Genomic DNA, 25,477 nt, shown 5'->3' with positions numbered 1-25,477 from the left:
ACAGAAATTAACAACTATAGGTCACCGTACGACCTCCAACAATAGTCTTCAACTGCACCCATCAGTAACCTAAAGTGATTTTTTAGTGTGAAAAATGTTAGAAACACACTTTTATATCCAGCCGCGAACGGTGAAGTGGAACGTCAGATTAGATCTTTAAGGAAAAAGATAAGGATCACTCGAGCAGATGTTCATGGCCTGGGAGATTTAGTATTTTGGTCCAATGATATTACTAACAACTCTCTTAGTTATTATTTCGTTATGATGCAACAAGGACCGATTGTAGACATTTTACTTTTACATGTTTTATTTATGATCCGGTTTCTAAATTTTATAACAAAGCCTACATCGTTAGGTTTTTCCGTATTCTTTTCCGTTTATTTGACCTTTAAAAAACAAGACCGATTGGATAGTATTTCAAAATAATACTTGCTTTTTAAAACGTATGACGCATCAATAAATATAATAACCGTTAATTCAAATACTTCAATACAAAATAAGGAAACAAAACGCAAACAGGTAACAGTGTATGCGTATTGATCATTTTCCGCTTGGTTAACATACATTGTGCAGAGGACATATATTAATAGTAGGTTTCAATAGATATTTTCTTTTAGACTATATATCTTCAGATTAAGAATTGTTGTATTTTTTATCTAGGACTTGTTTTTATAATTATACAATGTATTACGTGTAGTCATTACACAAATATAATTGTCGGTAAGACATGTGACAGGGATTGTTATTTATAAATATTAGCATGGTAAGATATTGAACATATATATTTAAATAAATTTTACTAACATACATTGGTTTTAGTCACTATTGAAAAGATACAATTTTTTTCTTCTTATTATCAAATTGTGGTAATGTTTGCAAATAGAATTTTAATTCAATCTATAATCTCTTACACCTCGATTTTACAGTCATAGAACATACATAAAATGTGCTCACACAAACAAAACTACTGTCGTTATTCCAATACTTCCTTGTTGTGTATTAATGATAAATCATTTAATATTTTTTCATCAAATACAATGTTCATGTTACATTTGGACATTTGTGGAAACTTGGTGAACTTACTTTCTATAAACAAAATTACTCGTACAAATGTCATCAAAGACTTCATTCCTGCATACATTTCTACGGTTATTTTTTTTCCGAGTCGTCCTTTAAATATTTATTGCGTGTTACATCTTACATGTAAATGACTGTCGAAAAGAAAAGAAAGGCAGAAATGCATGTGGAACATCATAACAGAATTAAATTTGACCTGATCCTGGCAGCGACACATTAAGCAATTCACGTTATATGTACTAGACTATTAGTGTGCGTTTTTATTTATTGAGTTCCGGTGTTAAGTGTGTTTCGTGTTCATTGCTCAACCTTAAGCATTCTGTATGACGTTTTGTTTGTATTTTTTTCTCTTGTGATTTTTGTGTTACTTTTAGTGTGTGTTATAGAAAACGCATATTTTAATGTTTTTCTTGTAGATTATCGCGCAGGTGACTATTAATTGAACAATTGAAAGCCCGAATGTGAGAGGTCTTTCTTTTTGGAAATTCGGACATCCCTGTTTTTCGTATACATAAAAAACAGAGATTGAGGACTAATTATTGGTGTAACCCCCTCATAAAATAATTTGTTAAGTCCCCATCTGAAAAATGAGTATATTTTGTGATTGGTATGTGCAAACGGTATAACAGTCTTAAATTTTAAAACATCAACGAAGTAGAACATAATCACCACAAAGCGTATAATGTAAATCTATTCTGGAGAGTTGTCTAAATGGTTGTCAAGCCACATCTTCTTTTAAATGTAACATTAAAAAGGAAACTGACGTCTAGATCAGTATTGTAATATGATCAAGGTTCTCAACAAAAAGGCAATAACAATAAAAACCAAAGAATAAACAAAGACTCAAAAACCCAAAGGACATTTACATCAACAGTTATAAACAATAAATAAGAAACAACACGAACTCCAAAAACAACAAAAAACAACACTGGTTCTGCTCTATCTAAATATTCACATCATAACTCTTTTTTTTTCTGATTATCATAACCCTACCTTGAGTTTTTTTTATTGTTTTGAACTTGATTTTGTTAGTGTAATATCACCCTCCGGCTAGATTAATTGAAGTGGCATGTGATTTGTACATGTAGGAATCCTGTTCGCTCAGTGAACCTTTCTGCTTAAAATACCGTTCATTGTTGGTGTTTTTTGCATACTTTTTCGTGCTTAGTTTTTTAGTTTTCAAAGAAATAACACTGAGGACAAATATTAACACGTTTTACACAATTATGCTATATGAATTTACAATGTATTCATATATGTTTGAATGTACCTCTGTTCATATTAGCGAAATTATGCATGATTGACCGACTTACCTACCCTACATAAATAGGTAGGTAGATAGGTAGGTGCCTCGGTGGACAGGTTGTTTTTAGTAGGTCAACACTGATGTTGTGAGTTCGAACATGACATATGCGATTGACTCTAATCTATATTTTCTCGTGCTGAAAGTGTCGTTAAACACCAACAAATCATTGACTCAATGAGTGTATATTTGTTTGGTTGTCTGTTGACTACCCTGATTCGTCAACTTTAGTAGTAGATATTGGGTATGTTATAATAAACAGCAAACAATATACACAAAAAACAAAAACCATGTAAACGTCAACAATCAGTATTTTACTTGTTTCTGTTTGTTGATACGCTTCTGCAATACACATAAGAACAGTGTTACTGGTATAGGTTATAATGAATAAAAATAGGGTTAAGCACTAGTATCGTTTATTTCTTGTCTTCTGGTGATTTGGTGAGAACGAACTCGTGTCGAAGGTTAGCAAGGAAGAAATATGCAGTGAAGTGTGATAACTGATGTACCCATATTTTGATTATTGTATTTATTTTGTTTTTTTAGGACACGCATCGTTGTAAATATAACGGAATTTGATGAGACTATCGTACAAAGTGAGAGATTTAGCGCTATAAAACCAGGTTCAATCCACCATTTTCTACATTTGAAAATGCCTGTACCAAGTCAGGAATACGACAGTTGTTGTCAATTCGTGTTTGGTGTGTTTTATAATTGATTTTGCCATGTTAGTAGGGACTTTCCATTTTTTTTTTTTATTTTCCTCGGAGTTCAGTATTTTTATGATTTTACTTTTTTTTTAATAATCTTATTTACTGTTGTAAAATGTTCTTAAATATTATCAAAACATGCATGTTGTTTCTTATTTTGTCTTTCAGAGATACAGTTTATATGGCTAGTATAAACACGCCAGAATTATGTCGAACGAGATTTGCAAGGCTAACAATAATCGCTGCCAATATTTTCTCTAAGATGATGCGAGAAATAGCATTAAAAAATGTTCAGCCAGAAGTGACATATATTATGATTAAAACTAATCCTGCATTGTACGGTATTCTAAATGCAGATGAAAAAAGAATTTTAGAAACTTTAAACTCAGAAAAATACAATTTGTGCGATGCCGGATTGCTCTATAAAGTCATAAGACATATCCTTCCAGAACCCACCAATGGATGGGGTAAATCACCTGGTTTCAACGATTTAAAAATTACTGACGATATAGAACGAGTGCGAGTGCTACGAAATAAGATATTTCACCGACCACAGGCGGATATTACTGAGCTAGAGGAATGGGATACTATAAAAGACGTTCTTGAAATAGCAGGTCGGGTAGACCAATATTTGAAAAAGAAGTCCAATGAGGGTTTTAAAAAGGAAGTGACAGATTTATCATCATGTTCTCTAGATCCAAAGTTAGAAGAAGAATATGTTAAACTGGGTTTGGAAGTTGAAAGGCTAAGACGTAAGTTAAATGATATGTGCAAATGCAAAGCAAGGTGATCAATTGTCTGCAATACTAATATTCTTTATCTGAGTTGTATTGTACATGATCTCTTCTCCACGAAGAAGTTTGTACGAAGCACAAGCACAAAAATTCATATTCATTGAAATATGTATATCGTCACATTGTGTATTATTGGCTTGCTAACACGCTAACTATAAACAAATACTTGCATGTGGTCAAAAGAAAATGTTTAGTGACTTATCAAGTAACACAAAGTCACTTGCAGTTGAAGCATATTGAATTGCTCCTATGGCATTGCATTGTATAAAAAAAATATTTCACATTTCGCCAATAATACATATAAGTACTACAATTAACAGAATTATTATATATGTTAGCGGCAAGAAGTGAAATACTTTTTTTATGATTCTATTTCAATACTTCATGATCAGTTCTAATGTTTTCAATGTGTACAAAATGTATTTCAGATTTATAGAAAAAAATATCTTTTTATTTACTCTCATTTTCATTTTCGGCCTAAACATTTATGCCTGGTCACAATTTTCAGTATTTAAGTTTATATCTTTCGATGTAACAGGAATGCCTGATATTATGTAGGTAATAGACTTCCTGCCTAGTCTTTAACTTATTGCCTAGGATTAAAGCTTACCGTCCAATTTCACTTATTGCAATTCACATGTATATGTATACACGTGTCTCAAATCTTTACACTTTTTATCATCTTTATGACCTCGTTCTTATTTTTATCTAATCAACATTTTGTTCGATTATTCTCATTTCTTGTTTACACATCTGTATGGTGATCATTCGAAAGGAAGGACTAATTAGTTATCAAAGGTACCAGTATTATAATTTAGTACGCCAAACAAGCGTTTCGTCTACATAAGACTCATCAGTGACGCTCATATCAAAATATTTATTAAGTCAAACAAGTACAAAGTTGAAGGGCATTGAGGATCCAAAATTTCAAAAAGTTGTGCCAAATACGGCCAAGGTAATCTATGCCTGGGATATATCGTTTTACAGTCAATAGAGGAATAGATTCCACCACTAAATCTTGTGCAATGCAATATTTAACCACTCTCGACAGTTATATTCTAGCATTTTAAATGCCTCTTGTTTTATTTTTGAAAATTTAACAGTCTTGAGTGGTAAATATTGGATCAAACTCAAAGCAGTATTACAGCAGATTCCATGGAGTGTGTAGCAAAAGGTAATATCTTTGGTTAGCTTGCTTGTTAGCTGAACCGTGAAGTCATTGTTAAGTTAGGTAAACTACCCTACTTTAAGAATAGACTAGTCCGACAGAAAACCTATAAATCTGTATGTTGGACTATGCTACTTCGAATGGCGGGTAGTATACCTGACCTAATAATGACTTCACGGTTCAGCTAACAAGCAAGCTAACCAAAGATATTACCTTTCGCTACACACTCAATGGAATCCGCTGTAAAATTTGTTTTCATGTGTATATAGCGCTGAATCGACTATCTGCTGGTGGACTTCCAGTTCACAAATGCATTATCAGCAAAGAAACCAATAGTCTTTATTTCAGTACTGACGTTATTATTAACAAATCAATTCAAAATTATCCGTTTATAAATACAGAAATTATTATAACTCAGGCAAACATGAACTAGGATGAATTTCGACTATTGTTTGTATGACTTGTTTTGTCATATAGCGCTTCAACTGATTCGATGATTATATTGTTTTACATCCTAGGCTTTCAAATATTCGGCTGTAAGCATACCTGCATGTATTTATGTTTTTTTCAATTTTTAAAGCAAAAAAGGCATTTAAATATGTTTTTTCTAGGTCAAGCCATGCTTTAAAACATTTTACCGCAACAGGCTTGTATGTTAGATTACACAATTTGTGAAAAGAGGCTATGTCTGAAAAATCCTTATGTTGATCTTAGAAAGCATAACAAATTAGTCACAGTTTAGACAGTGACTTTAAGATTTGAGTTCGAATAAGAATGTAAAAACATCAATTTAGCTAAAATATCCTTCAGGAGATAAAGATATATTGGCATTAAGATATGAAATTTAATTCAGACTCCAATATTTTGGGGATGTATTTTAAGCAATTATAGGTCACCTTACGAACTTCAACAATGCGCATAATCGATAGGGATAGTCAGCATAGATCTCGACATTATAAACTTGTTATATGAGCCATTCACACCAACTGCAACTTGCATTGATACACAAATCGTCATTTATATTCCAATCATAATTGCAGGAAATGTGTATTTTATGTTGGTTAAGCTGATATCAACTGAACCAACTTTACAACTGAAATACCGCATTGTAAGAATGTATGCCTAAACACACCACGCGTCCGTCTTTGGTAGGGTATTTGTCTCTTTGACACATTATCAATTCCCATTCTCATTTTTACACAAACGTCAATTCTACGAAAAGCATTTGACCAACAAAAATATTTCTACTCTTTACAGACAGGAATATTGTATTCATTGATTCATTAATAAAATCTCACATTGAATGTAAATACTAAAAACAAAGGTATACACAAAATGTTACACTGTCGATGTGTTTAAAGGTTTCCTCTATATTGAAGCTGTATTTTAAAATAGCATACAGTAATTTCACATAGTTTTAACTTTCATATTCAAGGCAAAGAAACGATTATGGAAGGTGGCATGACTTTGCATCTGACTACTGGAAAGAAGCTAGAAGTTTTCATAGCAGATGTCTTGCTGCGAGGTATTATTTTAACTCAACGAAATAGAATACGTTTCGAGGAATAATTTATTACACTTTTTCTCATGAAACCCTTTTAATGTAACTATGGATAATTAAGGCTACTATGATTCTACTATGTATGGTTAACTTTATAGATATGTTTGTTTATGTAATAAATGTTTATTGCTTTAGATCCATTTAATATATGATGCATTTGAGAGTGTTCATTACATTCCCAACGAACGAATGATTGTATTTGACTACCACAACATTTATAAAAGAGACAATAAGTTCTAGTTTTTTAATATTTCAGGATGAAAGTTTGTTATTTAGTATCAATAACAATATTTGATAAGCCAATCCCTGCAATGATTCTAATACACAGATTGTACATTGACATATTTATTTGAAAATTCAACCGATAATGCGAAACCACCTACGATTCAATATTTGTATTTCGTTATATTAAATTAGAAAATTGAATAGCAATTATACAATTAAAATCACTATTCTGTGTACAGAATTTTCAAACAAAATACTATTTAAAGGGGAGACGTATTTTATTGCAGGTTTTCCGTCTATTCTTGACATTCATATAATCTGTTTGACACGTTTTTTAAGTGATTCTATTTCGTGGTATATTCAGGCCAAATTTATTAATGCTTTGATATTCAGGTACTGTTTGATGTGTTTTAAATAAAGCCAAATTATGTAAAATAAAATAAATGTATTATTATTTTAAAACTATTTAGATCAGATTTATACCCCAAATAGATGACAGTAATTGTCAATAATCCGTCCATTGTGCGGCCAAATTTTGTTTTAGCGCTTTAACGTCTTATTATAACGTAATATTCTTCGGATATTTAAGAAAGATGCATCATTTGTTTATACTAGTATATGCCATGTCTCGAATAGGTTTTTATGATGTGTTCATCAACAATTTCAATGGTCAATTTTTCGACGAGAGTTGTGCCATATAAAAAAACATATGGAAAATACATTGTAATACCTAACTAGCATACATTAATTGACAAGTTTTTTTTATCTATTTATCTTTTAAATCGAAAATAATGAAATATATCTGTGTTATGGCACAGCTGGTAGACGTTTCATCCCCGATGGTATCACCAGCCCAGTCGTCAACACTTCGTTGTTGACATGAATATCTATTGTATGGTCATTTTCATAAATTTTCTGTAACAAAACTTTGAATTTTTTCGTGATACTAAGGATTTTCTTATCCCAGGAATAGATTACCTTAGCCATATTTGGCACAATGTGTTTGGAATTTTGGGTCCTCAATGCTCTTCAATAGTTATCAAAGGTACCAGGATTATTCTTTATTGCACTTTTTTTAGCTTTATAAACATTTTAATCTGATCGTTACTGATGAGTCTTATGTAGACGAAACGCGCGTTTGGCGTATTAGAATTATAATCCTTGTACCTTTAATAACTATTGACATCGGCCTTATGCATACACTTTTTTATGCTGTTTTGAATAACATCTCAAGTAAACCACAAATAGAGCACAAATATTTGTCCATTTACATTTTGTATACTGTTGCATTCACGAGTATTGTTTTGTATTTAGTTCCAAAACCAACTGAAATTGACTTGGTGGCCGAAATTAAGGGATTTACCTATGACGACAATAAAAGCATAGTTGAATACTTAAATAAAAATGACGAAAAATTCAATGACCAGAGCAAAATCATCATCATCAAGAGAGCCGAAATAGGGAGTGTGATTATTTACCTAACACTTGCTGCAATACAGACTGAACAACAAATATACTTGGATTTATATACCTTTGTACAACGTTTATTTGCTGGCATTTATTCGCAAATAAAATTAACCACAGACAATCGAGCTGCCACTGACATCATGATCTTTCCAAATGAGCATATACAATCAGGTATGAAACTCTTATCGTAACCATTTCCTTAAAACATTTTAACGCACTCTTAGTATAGTATTACAACAGAGCATGACGGCACAATCATTATCTTAAAGATAGTTTAATTTCACTTCAACAAATTACCTATAATTATGAATGTCTGTATTATTTAATCTCTTGTGAAGGTTTGTGTCATTGGCAATCATATATCATCTCTTTTTTTTTATATCATAGTAAACAGTTCTTCTTTTACAATGCAGGTTCTTTACAAACAAAGGAAAAGTTTTATCATATTTTTATTTCGAAATTATGTTCTCATTTACCTTGGTAGCTACATTCAACCATAAATGCACATGTGGTTATTTTGATTCATTATTTTGTTTTACAACATTATAATTATAATATAAATATAAGCAATAATTTTGAAATTCATACTTTTTTTTAAAGTTCATATTATTCTTATTCCAATACTATTTTTGTACATAAATTAGGCCGTTAGTATTAGGGGAAGGGGGGCATTATTATTTGAATTGTTTTACATTTGTCATTCCGGGAGTCAGGATGGCTCGTTTCACATAAAACAATTATTTGACCTCATTAACCAAATGTAATAACTTGTTTCCCAAACAACTATTATAAATAAATAAGTTTTTTAAAATAAACTTAAACTGACCATATTTGCTCTTCATCATGTAAATCTTTATACTTTTAGCTGCACGCTGCAGTAATCCAGTTATATTTTTAGGCAGGGAGATATTGTACAAATGAGAGCAATTATGTTGGAAAACAATTACTTCAAAATTTTGTTTGCTCTCAATTTATAGTACTAGCATGTCCTCTTTTTATTCAAAATATTGAATCGTAAACAAATGTGATATCTGTTTACGAGTAGCTTTCATACCTCGGACGGACCTGTTTAACAAAAATCTTTTGACCTCTTTTGACCGCATCAATCTAAACTGACATTTTTTGCCCTTTCTTTCTGCAAATCTATAAAGCTGCACAGTAATTCAGTTATAATTTTAGGTCAAGAGTGACTGTATTATACAAGTTACAGCAATATTGGAAAACAATGACCAAAATATTTTGTTCGCATCAATTTTTAGTGCCAGCATGTCCTCTTTTTATTCAAAATATTTAATCGTAAACAAGAATCAGTAGCTTTCATACTTCAGACTGAGTCGTGTAATAAAATCTTTTGACCGCATCAACCAAAACTGACCAAATTTGCTTTTTTTTATGTAAATCTATATAGCTGCACAGTAATTCAGTTATAATTTTAGGTCAAAAGGGACTATAGTATATAAATAACTGCAATATTGGAAATCATTTCCTATTTTTATTCAAAATATCGCATCAGAAACAAGTATCAGTAGTTTTCATACCTCAGACTGACTCATGTAACAAATTATTTGTCTGCATCAATCAAAACTGACCATATTTGACAGCATCAACCAAAACTAACCATATTTGACCGCATCAGCCAAAACTTACCATATTTGCTCTTTTTTATGTTACCATTATAGTCGCATAGTAAATCTGTTATATTTTTTATGTATAATACAAATGGTAGAAATTGTGGAACACAATGCTACCTAATTTCGTTTGCATCAATTTAGAGTGCAACCTTGTCCTCTTTTTATTCAAAATATTGTATCATAAACAAATATCAGTAGTTTTCATACCTCCCACTGATTGGAAAACAACATTATTCGTCTGCATCAACCAAAACTGACCATATTTGCTTTTTATTATGTACATGATGTTAATCCTAATAGCCGCAATGTCATGAAAGTAAATCACTTATATTTTTATATCAGGATGGATCAGGAAAGCAGTATTGGAAAACAATGACTACAACATTATGCTCGCATCAGTTTATAGTGCCAGCATGTCCTCTTTTTGTTCAACATTTTGAATTGTTAACTAATTTAAGTAGTTTTGATATTTCAGACTGACTCATATAGCAAAATTATTTGTCTGAATCAACCAAAATTGACCATATTTGACAGTATCAACCAAAACTGACCATATTTACACTTTATTATGTAAATCTTAATATATATAAGTAGCCGCATAGTAAATCACTTATAGTTACGTATCAAGATGGATTGTATAATTCAAATGACAGCAATATTGGAACATACTGTTTACAAAAAAAATTCCACATCAATTTAGATCTGGCAAAGACATTCACTGAAATTAGAATTTGCACAAGCGAGTCGTCACATGTTGTACTTTGCATTTACAGAGGTATCATGTCATAGTCATATTCCTCTTTAAAATTAATGGAGTGATATTTGTTTTAAAGAAGTATATTACGACTCTGACATGAAATCTCTGTAAATGCAAAGTACAACATGTGATGACTCGCTTGTACAAATTCTAGCTTCAGTGAATGTCTTTGCCAGAACATAAGATGAAGAGTGAGCTAGATGAACTAAAAGCAAACACTTTATCCGAATAGATTAAAGCTTTTCAGCAATGCATTCGGAAGCACATATAAAATTTACTATATGCTTTGCGCAGTTGGCTGTCTGTTCCTTGTGAGAAATCCGAGGTGATGAATGTTATTTATCTCTTGACGACAAATGGGATGTTAGTCCAGTAGACATATCATCAACAATATTGGTATTATATCTAATTTGATTATTTGGATTGTTTCCATAAAAGAAATTGAATTCAAAGCAAAGCGATGAATCCATCATATACTTCTACATTGTTCACGAAAGGGAAGATTTACAAAAATTCTAATTTGTCCTTTTCTTCTTTCGTATCAACATAGAAAAGCCGATAAAATGATCCATATTTAGACTGTATACAAAAACTTCACTAAAGCGTATAGAACACAATATATATAGTCGGGTGATCAATATGTTTTGGTCCAAATATCTTTCTTATGTTTTCATCACTGTTTTAAGTAAGATACTGTATAGACTCAGAAGATCAATTCCAAAATTACATTCACAATTTTGTTTAATTACTACTTGATATCAAAATGTCTCCTCATTATACTTATATTCTCCATGCTAAATTCAAAGATTGACTACATCGTGTCATTAACCATGGGAGAAAAAGGAAACGTAAATACAAATGCCTTTGTTTTGTTTTACTTTGTGAAGTACTTGATTCCCATTCTAAATACACCGAAGATGTTGTCATAGTTCTGGTTTTATAGATAACACATACATTTACTGAGTTTGGTGGATAAATATTTGAGTAGACAGTGCACTTCGGTTTTAAAATTGATATTAATTGTAAACCACTTCTGGTTGACTAGTGCTTGTACTAATATGAAGCAGTATTTATACAGAACTTTCTCAGACATACAAGGAAAAATCATCTTATAAAAATCCTTAATCTCATTTTCAAATAGATATTTGATCATACTCTGTCATTCATATTCTCTCTGCCATCGTGCAGAGTTTGCATAATAACATTAACGGTACCAATTTTTCTGCACCAGATGCGCATTTCGACAAAACATGTCTCTTCTGTGATGCTCGTGGCCAAAATATTTGAAATCCAAAGTTTATATAAAAGATGAAGAGCTATAATCTAAAAGGTCCAAAAAGTATAGCCAAATCCGTGAAAGGAATCAGAGCTTTGCATGAGGGAGATACATTCCTTAATTTATAATAATTTCTAACAATTTGTAACAGCAAATTTTAATAACACAAACAACTGATAATTACATGAGATGATCCACCTTTTCATGTTTACACTGAAAGAACGTTTTATTACCGACTTTATGGTATGGGTTTTCTTAATATTAAAGGCCGTGAGGTTGTCTTTTATTGCTTCCATCCATTTTGAACTTTGATGTTTCATTGGTAATCATATCACATATCCTTAGTTGTTGATAGCAGTGCTCAAAACTATCTCCGAAAGAGTTCCGTGGAAAACTCAAACAAACACTGCATGCATTTGACGTTGTCAATCAAGAATTATTTGAAAAGTATGTGGCAATGTCTCAGTTATCTTGCTACATGTTTTTCTGATTTTAGAACTTTGAATACCAGCGTATTCGTCTGTCCTATTCCCGATGGTGACATTTTGAATTACTGTGCTTTTGCATGGTTGGTAATGCATCCAAAGCCAGAGACACAGACATTTACTGTGAGGACGCATTCGGTCTCGGTCCTTTAGTAATACGGGAAAGTTTGTTTGTTACCTTGATTTAAATATTATTTTTATAGATTCGAGTGATCTGAACATATTGTTATCTTCATAGTACAAGCAAATACTTTTATGTGTTCAATTAAAATGTTAACCTTTTCTCTGGGAACGGTAAAACGAAAATACAATCTAAATGCGCGATTACGATAACATGAACTAAGTTTCTTTCTAAAAAATTCAAAATGTATATGGATTTAATTATTTTTTTAGATTTGCAGGGACATGGACATGGTGATACATGTAAAAGGGTCTGGCGGGATGAAAGTCACACAGAGGGTAGTTTATTAATACGTCTCGGTGTAAAAATGAAATCAATAAGAAACGAAAATGATCTAACAAGACACACAGGAAACTTTATTGAGAATATTTTATCTGATTCGAACAGGAGTCGTGTTAAAAGAAGACACTGCAAAGAGATAGAAGTTATTCTTTCCCCGGTGGAACAAGGTTTGTTTATTCAATAAATGCAGAGTCGTAACATACAATTTAACGTAAAATGCTACATTTGCAATACTATACGATGAGGTATTTACAATTCATTTTGCAGTAATTTGTAAAACTAGCTGAAAAGAACTAAATTAAATCAAAGATGTTAGGCTTATAATTTGGCATATTAAGACTCGTCAGTTGTACTCGAATCAACAAGTTTGAAGGTCAAATCATAATTAAAGCTGAGAAGCATTTAAAAATATGTCTGAAACGGTTTAGACCATCGATACTCACGTCGAATAATTAAACTGTTGATAAACAGTTAATATAAGGAACATTCTCCATGGAACATTACACTGTTAAAGTATATTTTATCAACATAGGTTAGCTTACATCAAGGGTTGTGTCAGCTTGAGTGACGAAAGTATCAGTAATATCCACCCAGTAAAGAGCAATTATTATAATATGTCAACAACATTCAATTTGGTTCACCTGTAGCATGTTTCGATTTTACCAAACTCACCAGTGGCCTCAAATCAAAAAGAATTAAAAACCAATTGTTCAGAGAACAATTGTAGGTCTTTCCACTAGTAAAGATCTATTTTGATATTGAAATATGAAAAATCAGTTTAAAATGTTAGTTCCTATGGCTTTATGATATATTTATATGAATTTAAAGCAAAGGTCAAAATCTAGAACGTCGTATTAACATATGATCTTGACTTCAATTTCAAGGTAACAAACCAAGGACCTTAAATCATAAGACCCTAGGTCTTTAATATGTTTGGTTAATGAGTAATACCACTTTACGCGTAATTCTAAATGTAAGTCGGACAAAAACTCCCATTTCTTGTATGCGCACCCTTTCAACCAAAATATACAAGTAAGTACATGTCGCAACTAACAATTTATGAAAAACTATTTGTCAATATGTCATACAGTATTTTTAAAGAAGTGAAAATAAGCCAAAATCAAAATTTAGAATATGACCTTGACCTTTGACCTTAACTTCATTTTCATTTTTTTGGACCAAGGACCTTAAATCTGAAGACCCTAGGTCTCTATCACTTATGGTTTACCAGTTGAAAATGCATATCACTTGAATCAAATGAAAAAGGGGGAATAACTCTCATACAGAGTCTCCGTATAGCTTCGGTCCAAATGAATATCCTTATACTAAAGATGTAACGAGCAATTTGGTAAAATAAATTTGTCGTAATCTTTTAAGGTTGCGAAGGAGTAGTGGCCACAAGAAAAACAGTGTTCGGGGAGATAACTCATACAACGTTAAGTTTTTTGTTACGCGGTTGTGAATTTTTTAAGCGTATAAACTATACGATATAATATTCCAAATATCTAAGCAACAACTTATTAAACAACAATACTACGCAAGAAAAAAAATTAGGCGGAAAAAAAAAATAATAATAAACCAATTGTTCAGAGAACAATTGAAGGTCTTTCCACTAGTAAAGATCTATTTTGATATTGAAATATGAAAAATCAGTTTAAAATGTTAGTTCCTATGGCTTTATGATGTATTTATATGAATTTAAAGCAAAGGTCAAAATCTAGAACGTCTTATTAATCTATGACCTTGACCTCAATTTCAAGGTCACAAACCAAGGCCCTTAAATCAAAAGACCCTAGGTCTTTAATATGTTTGGTTAATGAGTAAAACCACTTTACGCGTAATTGTAAATGTAAGATGGACAAAAACTCCCATTTATTGTATGTGCACCCTTTCAACCAAAATATATAAGTAAGGACATGTCGCAACTAACAATTTATGAAAAATTATTTGTCGATATGTCATGCGGTAATTGAAAATAAGTGAAAATAAGCCAAAATCGAAATTAAGAATATGACCTTGACCTTTGACCTTGACCTTATTTTCAGTTTTTTGGACCAAGGACCTTAAATCCGAAGACCCTAGGCCTCTATCACTTATGGTTTACCAGTTAGAAATGCAAATCACTTATACCAATACATAAGGGGGAATAACTCTCATATGGAGTCTCTGTATAGCTTTGGTCCAAACAGCCAACCTAATCCTGAAGATGTAACGAGCAATTTGGTAAAATAAATTTGTTGTAATGTTTTACGGTTGCGAAGGAGTAGTGGACACAAGAAAAACAGTGTTTGGGGAGATAACTCTTACAACGTAAAGTATTTAGTTACGCGGTTGTCAGTTTTTGAAGCGTATAAACTATACGATATCATCTTCCAAAAATCTAAGCGACAACTTATAAAACAACCATACTACGCAAGAAAAAAATTTGGCGGAAGAAAAAAAAAAATAATAATAATCAGAACAAAACCTATAGGTCTTTCCACGGAAAGGTGGAAAGACCTAATAATAATAATAATCAGAACAAAACCTATAGGTCTTTCCACGGAAAGGTGGAAAGACCTAATAATAATCAGAAGAAATCCAATAGGTCTTTCCACGGAAAAGTGGAAAGACCTAATTAAAAAATACCCGTGTTAAGTTAATCACTTAGATCCAAATATTGTAAAACACTTGTCCTACCTTTATTACAAATACGTTTTTGTCATCGCAGATAAAATCCCAAATCATATCGTTTTCATGTGAAGAATACATAACATAAAATTCACTTGAAAACATATAACATATATCCCTGAGACACTTACCAAGATGGAAATATTGGGTGTCATAGATCTGCGTTATTTTCTGCTAGAATTTCAAACAAAAGATGCAAACCTGGACTTTCCTTCACTGTGTTGGATACCTATATTATATAAGTGTCCTTGCAAACAAAGTTATATTGTTTGGGCTTCCGAATGCTCCACGAAGTTTACATTAAAACATCAGCAAGTAATGCCAAACCTTATGGTAAGTTTGAAACTACCTTTTTTAGAGGTGGTGTGAATCAGATACTTATAAAATCAAAAGACTCTTTCATCTTGAAATAGTATAAAACATTTGATTTTTTCCCATTTCAAAACTAAAAATCAATTCAAAACAGTTGGCCCGGCTTTAATTCATAAAACAATTGGCCAATGTAGATACAAGTTTTATGTTTAAGGGGAGGTTAAATCGTACTTTGAAAAATATCACTCTGACCCGAACATGTCTGATGTTATCAAGATGCATGATTTTTAGATTGACAACATGTGTGTAGCGTTTGAAGAATTTGTTTTTCAAAAACAATAGGCATTTCGTTGTGAACATCTTCTTCTTAACTTGTTTCAATGCATATGCAGCTGACTTAATACAGGAAATTCTTTGGGAGAAAGAAAAAAAAGAAGCAGTATTTTTCAACTTCACTTCCTGCTATATGAATAATGTTCTCTCACTTTAAAAGTATTCCAAATTTGATGAATTTGTTGAACATATCTATCCCATCGGACCCATATCTATCCCTTATCCTGACATCCAACTAGTAATTGACAATAAGGGTCAGTTGAAAACTTTACTATGAAAGAGATGATTTAAGCTTCCCAAATGTGAACTTTATATTTCTTTATAGCAAAATCCCAGCAGTGCCTGCATAAGAAGTATATATCTTCCAGTTGATACAATAATGCAGTACTTGTATTTCCTATCATGATTTCCTTTAGAAGGTGTTGCTGCTCACATGGAAGCTGTTTAGGCAAGATGTCTAAGTGGCGAAATTTAAATCATACATTTGTAAATTTTACAGACGTCATCAAATATCTGTTTCACAGATGACAATGGGTATTTCCGATTGTCGTAACAACAATCCCATCCTATTGCCGAACGTGGACTACCGATAAGACTTTATACCAGCATTGTGATAAAATGATCTACACGACGGGTGCCACATGTGTAGGTTTTAATTACCCTTCCGGAGCACTTGAGATCTTCTTCAGGTTTTTTTAGGGGTTTGTTATCATTTTTCTTATTGCGTTTTGTGTTCTTCTTGTTGTCTGCTTGTCTTTTCCCATTACGTTGCAATTACGTCGTCAGCTTATTGCCGATTTATGGATTTGAATGCCACTCGAGTATCTTTCTCCCGTTTTTTACAAACTTATCTTGGTAAAATCAATCAGAGACATTATTTTTCTTATTCTGAAACATTATGCATACACATCATGAATGAGATGGAAAAATACAAGAATTAATTGTGCAAAAGAGATTTTTTTTTCGTTTCATTCATAACTGATGCCCTTTATTTTGCAGATGACGTAGCATTGTCACGTGTAAGCTGTAAACCTCACCAATCATCTGTTATAACAATGAGACAACTCATAAATGTCAAGGATTCGGCTGATCTAACTGATTGTCTTATTCTTGGTAATCAACTGTTATTTACAGATTCTATAAGTAGGAAAATAATCATCTATAATATAAATGGCACCTTCAATCGTGAATTCATATTAAAGGAAAAACCATGGTGTCTTACAGAAATCGAGAATGACATTGTAGCTGTTACATATCCTTTCGGACATTTAATACAATTCATTCAAGTTTCATCTGGTTTAGTGCTAAAAATGATTGATTTTGGGAAAGGACCATGGGGTATTTCATATTATGATGGACTTATTTATGTAAGCAGTGGAGTAAAAAGTTTGCATGTCTTGGATATAGATGGCAATAAGATACGAGCATTTCCATTGCCTACTTCTTTTGTACGTTACATTACAATTCAAAATAAACGCATATTCTGCACCGATGATGAAACATTTTATTGCTGTGATTTATTTGGCAACATCAAATGGACTTTCAAAAATGATAAAATGAAACTTCCCCGGGGAATTACAACAGACGAAAATGGTAAAATATACGTGACAAGTTATCAGTCTGGGAACGTCATTGAAGTGTCTTCTAAAGGAGAATTTCTTTCAGACATATACGGCCTGGAATGGCCGACTGGTATATTTTATCACAAGACAAATGATCGCTTGTTAGTATGCAATCAGTTTAATAGTAAAGCATTTTTATACGACGTGAAGAACATGTCATGAAATAAAAATTGACAAAAACTCTCGAATTTACATTGCTGAGCTAATATATTCCGAATTCTTCATACATGTCAGAAACTATTGTATTTTATTTAGTAGTTGGTGATACTTCTGAACTGACAAAAATATCACCGTTAGTCTAGTTAGATTAAAGATGTACTGTTAGATAATGTTCAATACTTGCCAAAATAAAGCTTTATCATTTATTTATATATAATACACGAATATTGGTTACAATGGCTTCTTTTCCAGCCACTGGTTGTGAAAAATTGAAGTCAGAATTTCTGCAAAAAATATAATAAGATAGCTCCAAAAGGTGAAGTTGAAATCACCTCTTCATTACTTTTACAGATGCCATCACAATTGGGTGTACCGTTATGAAATATCCGTTCCATAGATGATATAGTTTTTCCTTATGTCTTATCTCCAATTCCGTTTTTTTCTCGAATGTAACCTACCGCATTAGACTATTTACCGGGTTTTCGATAACATAGGCAACACGACGGGTGCCACATGTGGAACAGGATCTGCTTATGCTTCTGGAGCAACTGAGATCACCCCCAGTTTTTGGTTGGGTTCGTATTGCTTAGTCTATAGGTTTCTATGTTGTGACTTGTGTACTATTATTTGTCTCTTTGTCTTTTTATGTTTTGCCATAGCGTTGACAGTTAATTTTTAATCTAAGAGTTTTTCTGTCCCTCTGGTATCTTTTTCCTCTCTCTTATCACATAATCATCTTTTAGAAAGTATTTGGCCACGTAGTAAGAATTAATTCTACAAGTCATACTTCTTTGTACAAAAGGTAAATCTGAGCTATCTCCCTCCCCCTCCTCCCCCCGTATATCAAACAATTGAATCAAACAAGGCATATTCTGTGTTTTTATAACAAGATGTAATAATAAAATAAAACTCATAACTTTATTCATTTAAATGAAAAGTGTAAAAAATGAATTCCATTCCTGTTCCAAAATTTCCGAACATAGATACAATTTTTACCCTCCATGAAAACGATGAAGATGAATCTAAATTAGCATCAAATACTAGTAGCTACTTACATAGCACCTCTATACCTCAATTCAACAGATTGAGTATGTCTGAATCATATGAAAATCAAATCCAATCCCTCCAGTAAGTGGTTCAGTATCATACCATCATACAATATTAGAGAAGAAGGAGTAAAATCACAAAAATACTGAACTCCGAGGAAAATTCAATCGGAAAGTCCCTAATCACGTGGCAAAATCAAATGATAAAGCACATCAATAATGAATGGACAACAACTGTCATATTTGGTACAGGCTTTTACAAGTGTAGAAAATGTTGGATTGAACCTGGTTTGTTAGCGCTTAACCTCTCACTTGTACAACAGTGTCATCACATTCCGTTATATTTACAACGATGCAACATAACATAGCCCGTATTATGCCAATAACTTGTTAAAGAATAGATATATAGTCAATATTACATAAATTAAGCATTTAGTTTTTCTCGTTTAAGTTGTTTTACATGACGCCTTTTATAGGGGACAATGCGGTATGGGCTTTACTCATTGTTAAAGGCCGTACGGTGACACAGTTATTTTAGAATATCTGAGTCATTTGGTTTCTTGTAGAGAGTTATCGCATTGACAATCATACCACATCTTCTTTTATATATTTAGCTTATGTATGTTGCTGTTTTACCATTCAAGAGGACATAAGGCACCAGTAAGTTTGTCTTTTAAACAGAAAACCCAATACAAGGGATGATTGGGGATATGACATATGGTCAGAACTGTTTCGTCTTTGGATCAGAATTATGAAACCATACCAAAGAAGGAGTGTCGAGTAAGGCAGTGCGTGATCCGCACGCCTGTTGCATGGTTACACGTTATATTAAAAAAAAATCATCATAGTACCAGAACTCAAATATTTATGCAAGATGCGCGTATTTTCTAGTGACACTAGAATGAAAAAAAAAATTGATCAGGCCGTCTTTATTTTCTATTTTTAAAATTGTCCGTCTATCATCCCAGTCGACAAGCTGTTGAAGGACCTGGTAAGTATATATTGTACAAATTTTAAGAAAATTCTATCATTTTTCAATATTTAAGACACCAAAACTATCTTGAAATGATGGACTCGATCTTCATTTAAACTGAGTTTCACTACGCGTATTAATGTATTTGTGTTTAATCCACATTGACTAGAGCTGAAAGTGAAGGGATGAGATCTAAACAAAATATGTTCATCCCCTCCCTTTCCCCCTTTCCGGCCGCATTTCTACTGCCTGTCATAAGTCCCGAATCGAAGGCCTTTGTCAGTCTTGGTTTATTCATATGTTTTTAGTGTGATGACCATTTTGCTGAACTTGTAAACATTATGTTTAAATAGCCAGCTGAAGGTGTTCGCGGGGGGTGTGGTTGTTTGCTGTGTTGAATACCCATTGGTTAACTTGGGATGTTCTACTCTTAATTCAGATTGCAGTCTCTTTGACTCAATCCATGTTATTATTCTATATATAATTAATTTGAATACTCCGTTTTATAATTGCTGTTTACAGTTTATCTATATCTATTTTTATATTTAAGATAATATCTAAAAAATGCAAAATTGCCTTAATATTAGCTATTCAGGAGAAGCAACCTAACAACGGATTATCTAATTTGTCTGAAAATTATAAAGTAGATAGATTTTAACCTTATGTAATTTTACCTATTTCATATTTGCTCTGAATGCTTTTTTTCTGAGATATTATCCAAAAACCCCTATATATGTTATAAAGTTTTAAATTTTACGGACGCCATCACGAGTTGGTTGACCGTTATGGAATAACCGTTTAGCAAATGATATCGGACATGTTCCTTACGTCGTAACTACAATCCCCTTCCCTTTCATGAATGTGACCTACCTGAGATCACCCCTAGTTTTTTAATGGGGTACGTGTTCCTTATTCTTTAGTTTTCTATGTTGTGTCATGTGTACTATTGTTTGTCTGTTTGTCTTTTTTCTTTTTTAGCCTTGTCAGTTTATTTTCGATTTATGAGTTTGACTGTCTCTTTGGTATCTTTCGTCCGTCTTTTGAATATGCATATGTTTAACCATGTTGGTCATGATGGTTGGCAGCCAAAGTCATGAGACATTTCAAAATTGGAACCATAATGATGAGTGTGACCAAGTTTCGTTAACTTTGTCTCTGTTGTTTTTGTAAACGTTAACGGACGACGACGGACGACTGACATCAAGTGATTAGAAAAGCTCACTTGACCCATTAGACAAGGTGATCATGACCTAAAATGTGAAAAATACTTATTTAAAAAATATCGGTTATTTTTTTATAAATATCTTATGAGTTATCTATTCATTAGAAATATTTTAGGTAAAGTGGTGTTTAATGCAGTCTTATATTTTTAGTTTCTAAAATAACGTTTCATGTTATGCTTTTATCTAATGTTACATCTTTTTTGTAGTAAGTCATGGGCTCTGGACTATATCACGTCAGTTAGGTTAGTCCTGTGATAGATCTGTTGTTATACTGCTCATCAGATATCCACTGAAAAGTAAAGGGAAGCGGAGAATTTCTCAAAGAAACAACAACCCGACAAAGAAGGGGAACCAGACCTAGGCCAAGGAGTCTTTAATGCAACGCAACACGAAAATCAAGTCATATTTGCACTGTGAAGGTTTGGAAGGTGATCTTGTAAGGAGAAAATAATTCTTCAGCGAATCAATTGCATATGTTGTAAGCAAGACATATTTGGTTTATCGCCATCTGTTATACTTTCCGAATCATCATTGTAGATTTCTTCAACGATTGATATTTCCATGCTTTGTATCGTATTCCTGCAAAGTTACTTGGTCCAGAAGTATATTTTCCATTCAAACTAGCTCCGGATCCACTCCAGCAATTATATAACCACCAAGCACCCTTTATAATTCCGTCAGCAGCGCAATTTATACTGGAGTATGTGTCATGATCTCTATCATATGTTGAAAAGTAATAACCGTTGTATTCTGTCATACCATCACCTGAAAATTTAAACAAATATTATACTCTTGTCTTATAATTTCGAAGAAACCAAATTCATGTTGTTTGTAAGCATGGCAAGATAATCTAGTTCCGGGTAAAATATGATTGTCTCTGTGATATTCCAATACAAGGAAAATGAAAAATTACTTAATTTCTCGTTCACACGCCTATTTATTTCGAATTAAATTCGAATCGAACCTGGTCTGTTAATGGGTCGGGTGTATAAAACCCGGTCTGTTAATTGGTCTGTTAAGAGTTATGAATGACAATACAAGTATAATGTAATGCTATATGGGGTGTTATCGGATCAAATGGGTAGGCTCAAGACGAGTGGCTAAAATATACGGAAACAACACATGAACAATGAAACATAAATAAACGGAAACGACACATGAACAATGAACAATTTAGACAATGAAATAGAAAATTGATAAAAATTGTTTCAAAAAGTGTAATTTTAAAGTAATATAAATTTCATCCAAGAATAGTCGCATATATCATGTGGATTCTTTTTAATTGTCATGAATGACACCAATTTGTCATCTCCATTGGTAACCAGTATATAAATCAGAGATAAACGTCGTAATGTAACAAAACAACAGTTAGTAAAATATATTGAGATGCTAAAATATAAAGAATAGAGAAAGAATAATGAGTAAAATAAATAAAATCTAGGGAAAAGTGACATACAAATTTAAAGAATACAGAAATAAACAACACCCCCAATCTAGACCCTCATGGTATACACGAGAATCTGGATGGAGACGCATAATATAGAATAATATATATGGACATTAGAGAGTGATGCGTTGCTAAAAAAAGAGAGAAAAAAATATTATTGTTTAAGAATACAGACATGAAACATCCCTGGGTGTTGAAACAGTAACGGATTGAAATGTTCTCGAATTGGTGATAAATGCTAGACGTTTACATGGGGACAACTGCAGTTCCTCTGTACTTATGTAGAAAGGAATTAAGGAACTATACGGAATAAAATGAATTAAAATTTAAGATAACCAAATATAGCTGTATTCGCTCCTTTCCATTTACTTCTTTAGAATGATTTGTAAAAAAAAACTTATGATGAGATAATAGAAGAAAAGAATCAATTGGATGATGCTGAAGAATTAGGGTTTAACGTCCAGTGACAAATAGCATGTACATAGACACTTTCAGTCGGATTTTAGAACGTGCTACTTTGAACAGACACATAAATTCATGCATATTCCAGTGGTCATCTTCACGCTATATTGAAGTGACACACCCTTCAATAAACGCAAAGAAAATCAAAATAAAAATGTTCTTACTAGAAGGATACTGTTGCACCGTATTGTCATTTGTTTTTACTCAAGAACATCTCATTCTTAACTTTTTCAATGGGAAAATATAAAGGTAGCAAAACTATTGTCGTGGCTAAATAACTCTTAACTGACACAATTTTAATTGTCCAACCCATTAACAGACTCTATTCCCACATTTTCCCCTAAAACGTGCTATTATTCACGTTATTTTATAATTATCAAATATTTACTAATGCCAATTATTTTTTTTTGGAACCAAAGTACTATTTTGTGTCCTTTAAAGGATATCTAAAATTGTTTGTTTCGCCTTTTATTAACAACATTGCTATGCGTAGAAGCATAACAACTGCATACTCGCGCGACGCCTTTCAGTTTTAGTGAGCACTGCGCAGACTATGAAATTTTTTTACAGGTGGAAAATGTTCTATGATATAACATTAAATTGTGCATTTTACTCTTAACAGACGTATAACCAACCCGATTAGCAGACCAACCGCCCATATAGCCGCATACTCAATATAGATTAACCGACCAAACTCTCGGTTAGCCGAGTGTCGGCTGTGAAATTCCTTCCACACGCTTCTTCTATTTTTTTATTATTCGAATCAAATTCGCATTAGAAATGCATTTTCGTTTAAACCAATATGTTGAAAAGAAATAACCGTTGTATTCTGTCATATCATCACCTGTAAATACAATTAACCAATTACTTTCTTTTAACAATTTTGGATAAACTATAATCATGCTGTTTGTTAGAAATGTGGTTTTAAGTAAATGATGCATTCTTTTTAATACATATATTAACAAGAGGCTGTCACAACGACAGCAAACCGGATTTATTAACATTTATTTGTGTCCTGCCAATATCACAAGAACCATAACTGATGAACGGTGAAAGTGAAAATCGTCAATATCAAATTTGACCTCCATTTTGTCATCAGTATCAACGTATTAAAATTTGAAAAGCTTAGGTTGAATGGTTCATGAGTTAATGTAACAACATGAATGGAAACGCAATTTTCGATCTTTCAAGAACCATAACTCCTGAACGGTAAAAGTCAAAATCGACATTATTGAACTTGACCTCAATTTTGTCATCGGTAACAACATATTAAAATTTGGGAAGCTATGGTTGAAGAGTTCATGTGTAAATGCACGGACACGACTGGAAAAGCCATTTTTCACTCTTTCAAGAAACATACTCCTGAACGGTAAAAGTCAAAATCGTCATTATTGAACTTGACCTCCATTTTGTCATCAGTAACAACATAATAAATTTTGGGAAGCTTTGGTTGAACAGTTCATGCGTAAATGCACGGAAACGACTGGAAATGCCATTTTTCAATCTTTCAAGAACCATAACTCCTGAACGGTGAAAGTGAAAATCGTCATTATTGAACTTGACCTTCATTTTGTTGTCTGTAACAACATATTAAAATTTGAAAAGCTTTGGTTGAAAGGTTCATGAGTTAATGCACGGACAACATATGGTTGCCGCCCGCCCGACCGCCCGGTCGCCCGCCGTACATCCCCAAATCAATAACCGACATTTTTGTCACAAAAATCCGGTTAAAAATTATGTCTAACATCACTGAAGAGACATATATTGTCGAAATCTAGATCTGGTGTACAAAATAAAATATTGACACCTTGTGTTTGTGGCATAACATTTTGGCCACACGTTTATTGTTTTCAGTTTAGTATTAAATTTATATTAAGATCCATTTTGTTACATCTCGTGATCAATTTTATTTGGCAATCGCCAATGGCAGTCAACAGGGTTAAAGAACATAGTTGTTCGACCTGTTAGTCAAATGCGTTTTGTTTAAATATACTTTTTTCACTTTTTTGGTTCTATTGGAAAATATTGTTTGTGCTGTATTTAGACCCTTCACTAGTAACCCGAATTTAACTTGATCGGACAAAAACGTGTTAACGCTATTTAAATGAGATTGATCGTTATTTGATAAAGATTGACAAAAATTAAAAATTATATTTAATTCATTTCAATTCATATCAATTCATTTTAACGCCAGTCAAATAGATTTCTCTGCAGTCGATCAATTGAAATCAAGTTAGTGGTTAGTTGCGTCAAACTAATAGGCCACGCCCCTGTTAAGCTATTTCAAACATGCATTAATTCGTTTTAAACATG

General features: G+C 32.4%; 2 protein-coding genes across 3 annotated transcripts in view; one reads left to right on the top strand and one right to left on the bottom strand.

The window, feature by feature from the left end:
- The first annotated feature begins 500 nt into the window (after positions 1–500).
- LOC139501170 (uncharacterized) lies at positions 501–18,218 on the top strand. 2 transcript variants are annotated; one of them, XM_071290160.1, is made up of 6 exons: positions 501–589; positions 3,259–3,842; positions 6,488–6,577; positions 8,153–8,476; positions 12,848–13,084; positions 17,232–18,218. In XM_071290160.1, exons 2-6 carry the CDS (start codon positions 3,272–3,274, stop codon positions 18,014–18,016), a joined length of 2,007 nt encoding a protein of 668 aa, XP_071146261.1. In that variant the 5' UTR covers positions 501–589; positions 3,259–3,271; the 3' UTR covers positions 18,017–18,218. The 2 variants fall into 2 exon arrangements, with proteins under 2 accessions (XP_071146261.1, XP_071146260.1); XM_071290159.1 differs by lacking the exon at positions 501–589 and adding an exon at positions 732–763.
- A 3,163-nt stretch (positions 18,219–21,381) lies between these two features.
- The window catches only part of LOC139500187 (fibrinogen gamma-B chain-like), a 54,761-nt gene continuing 50,665 nt past the window's right edge, over positions 21,382–25,477 (bottom strand). The window contains exon 5 of the mRNA XM_071288925.1: positions 21,382–22,020. Within this exon, the coding sequence (XP_071145026.1) occupies positions 21,767–22,020 (254 nt within the window). The 3' untranslated portion in view covers positions 21,382–21,766. The remainder of the gene's footprint in view (positions 22,021–25,477) is intronic.

The sequence above is a fragment of the Mytilus edulis genome, chromosome 13 (genome assembly GCF_963676685.1).
Source record: "Mytilus edulis chromosome 13, xbMytEdul2.2, whole genome shotgun sequence".
Classification (NCBI taxonomy): domain Eukaryota; kingdom Metazoa; phylum Mollusca; class Bivalvia; order Mytilida; family Mytilidae; genus Mytilus; species Mytilus edulis.
Note: the sequence above shows the minus strand (reverse complement) of the source record. Positions and strands in the feature narration are given on the sequence as shown.

Bases quoted from the DNA above. Each gene is read 5' to 3' on its own strand.
- LOC139501170 (XM_071290160.1), top strand. From the start codon at position 3,272: ATGGCTAGTATAAACACGCCAGAATTATGTCGAACGAGATTTGCAAGG. The intron at 3,843-6,487 runs GTAAGTTAAATG...TTCATATTCAAG, and splicing joins GGAAGTTGAAAGGCTAAGAC to GCAAAGAAACGATTATGGAA. The intron at 13,085-17,231 runs GTTTGTTTATTC...TTTATTTTGCAG, and splicing joins TCTTTCCCCGGTGGAACAAG to ATGACGTAGCATTGTCACGT.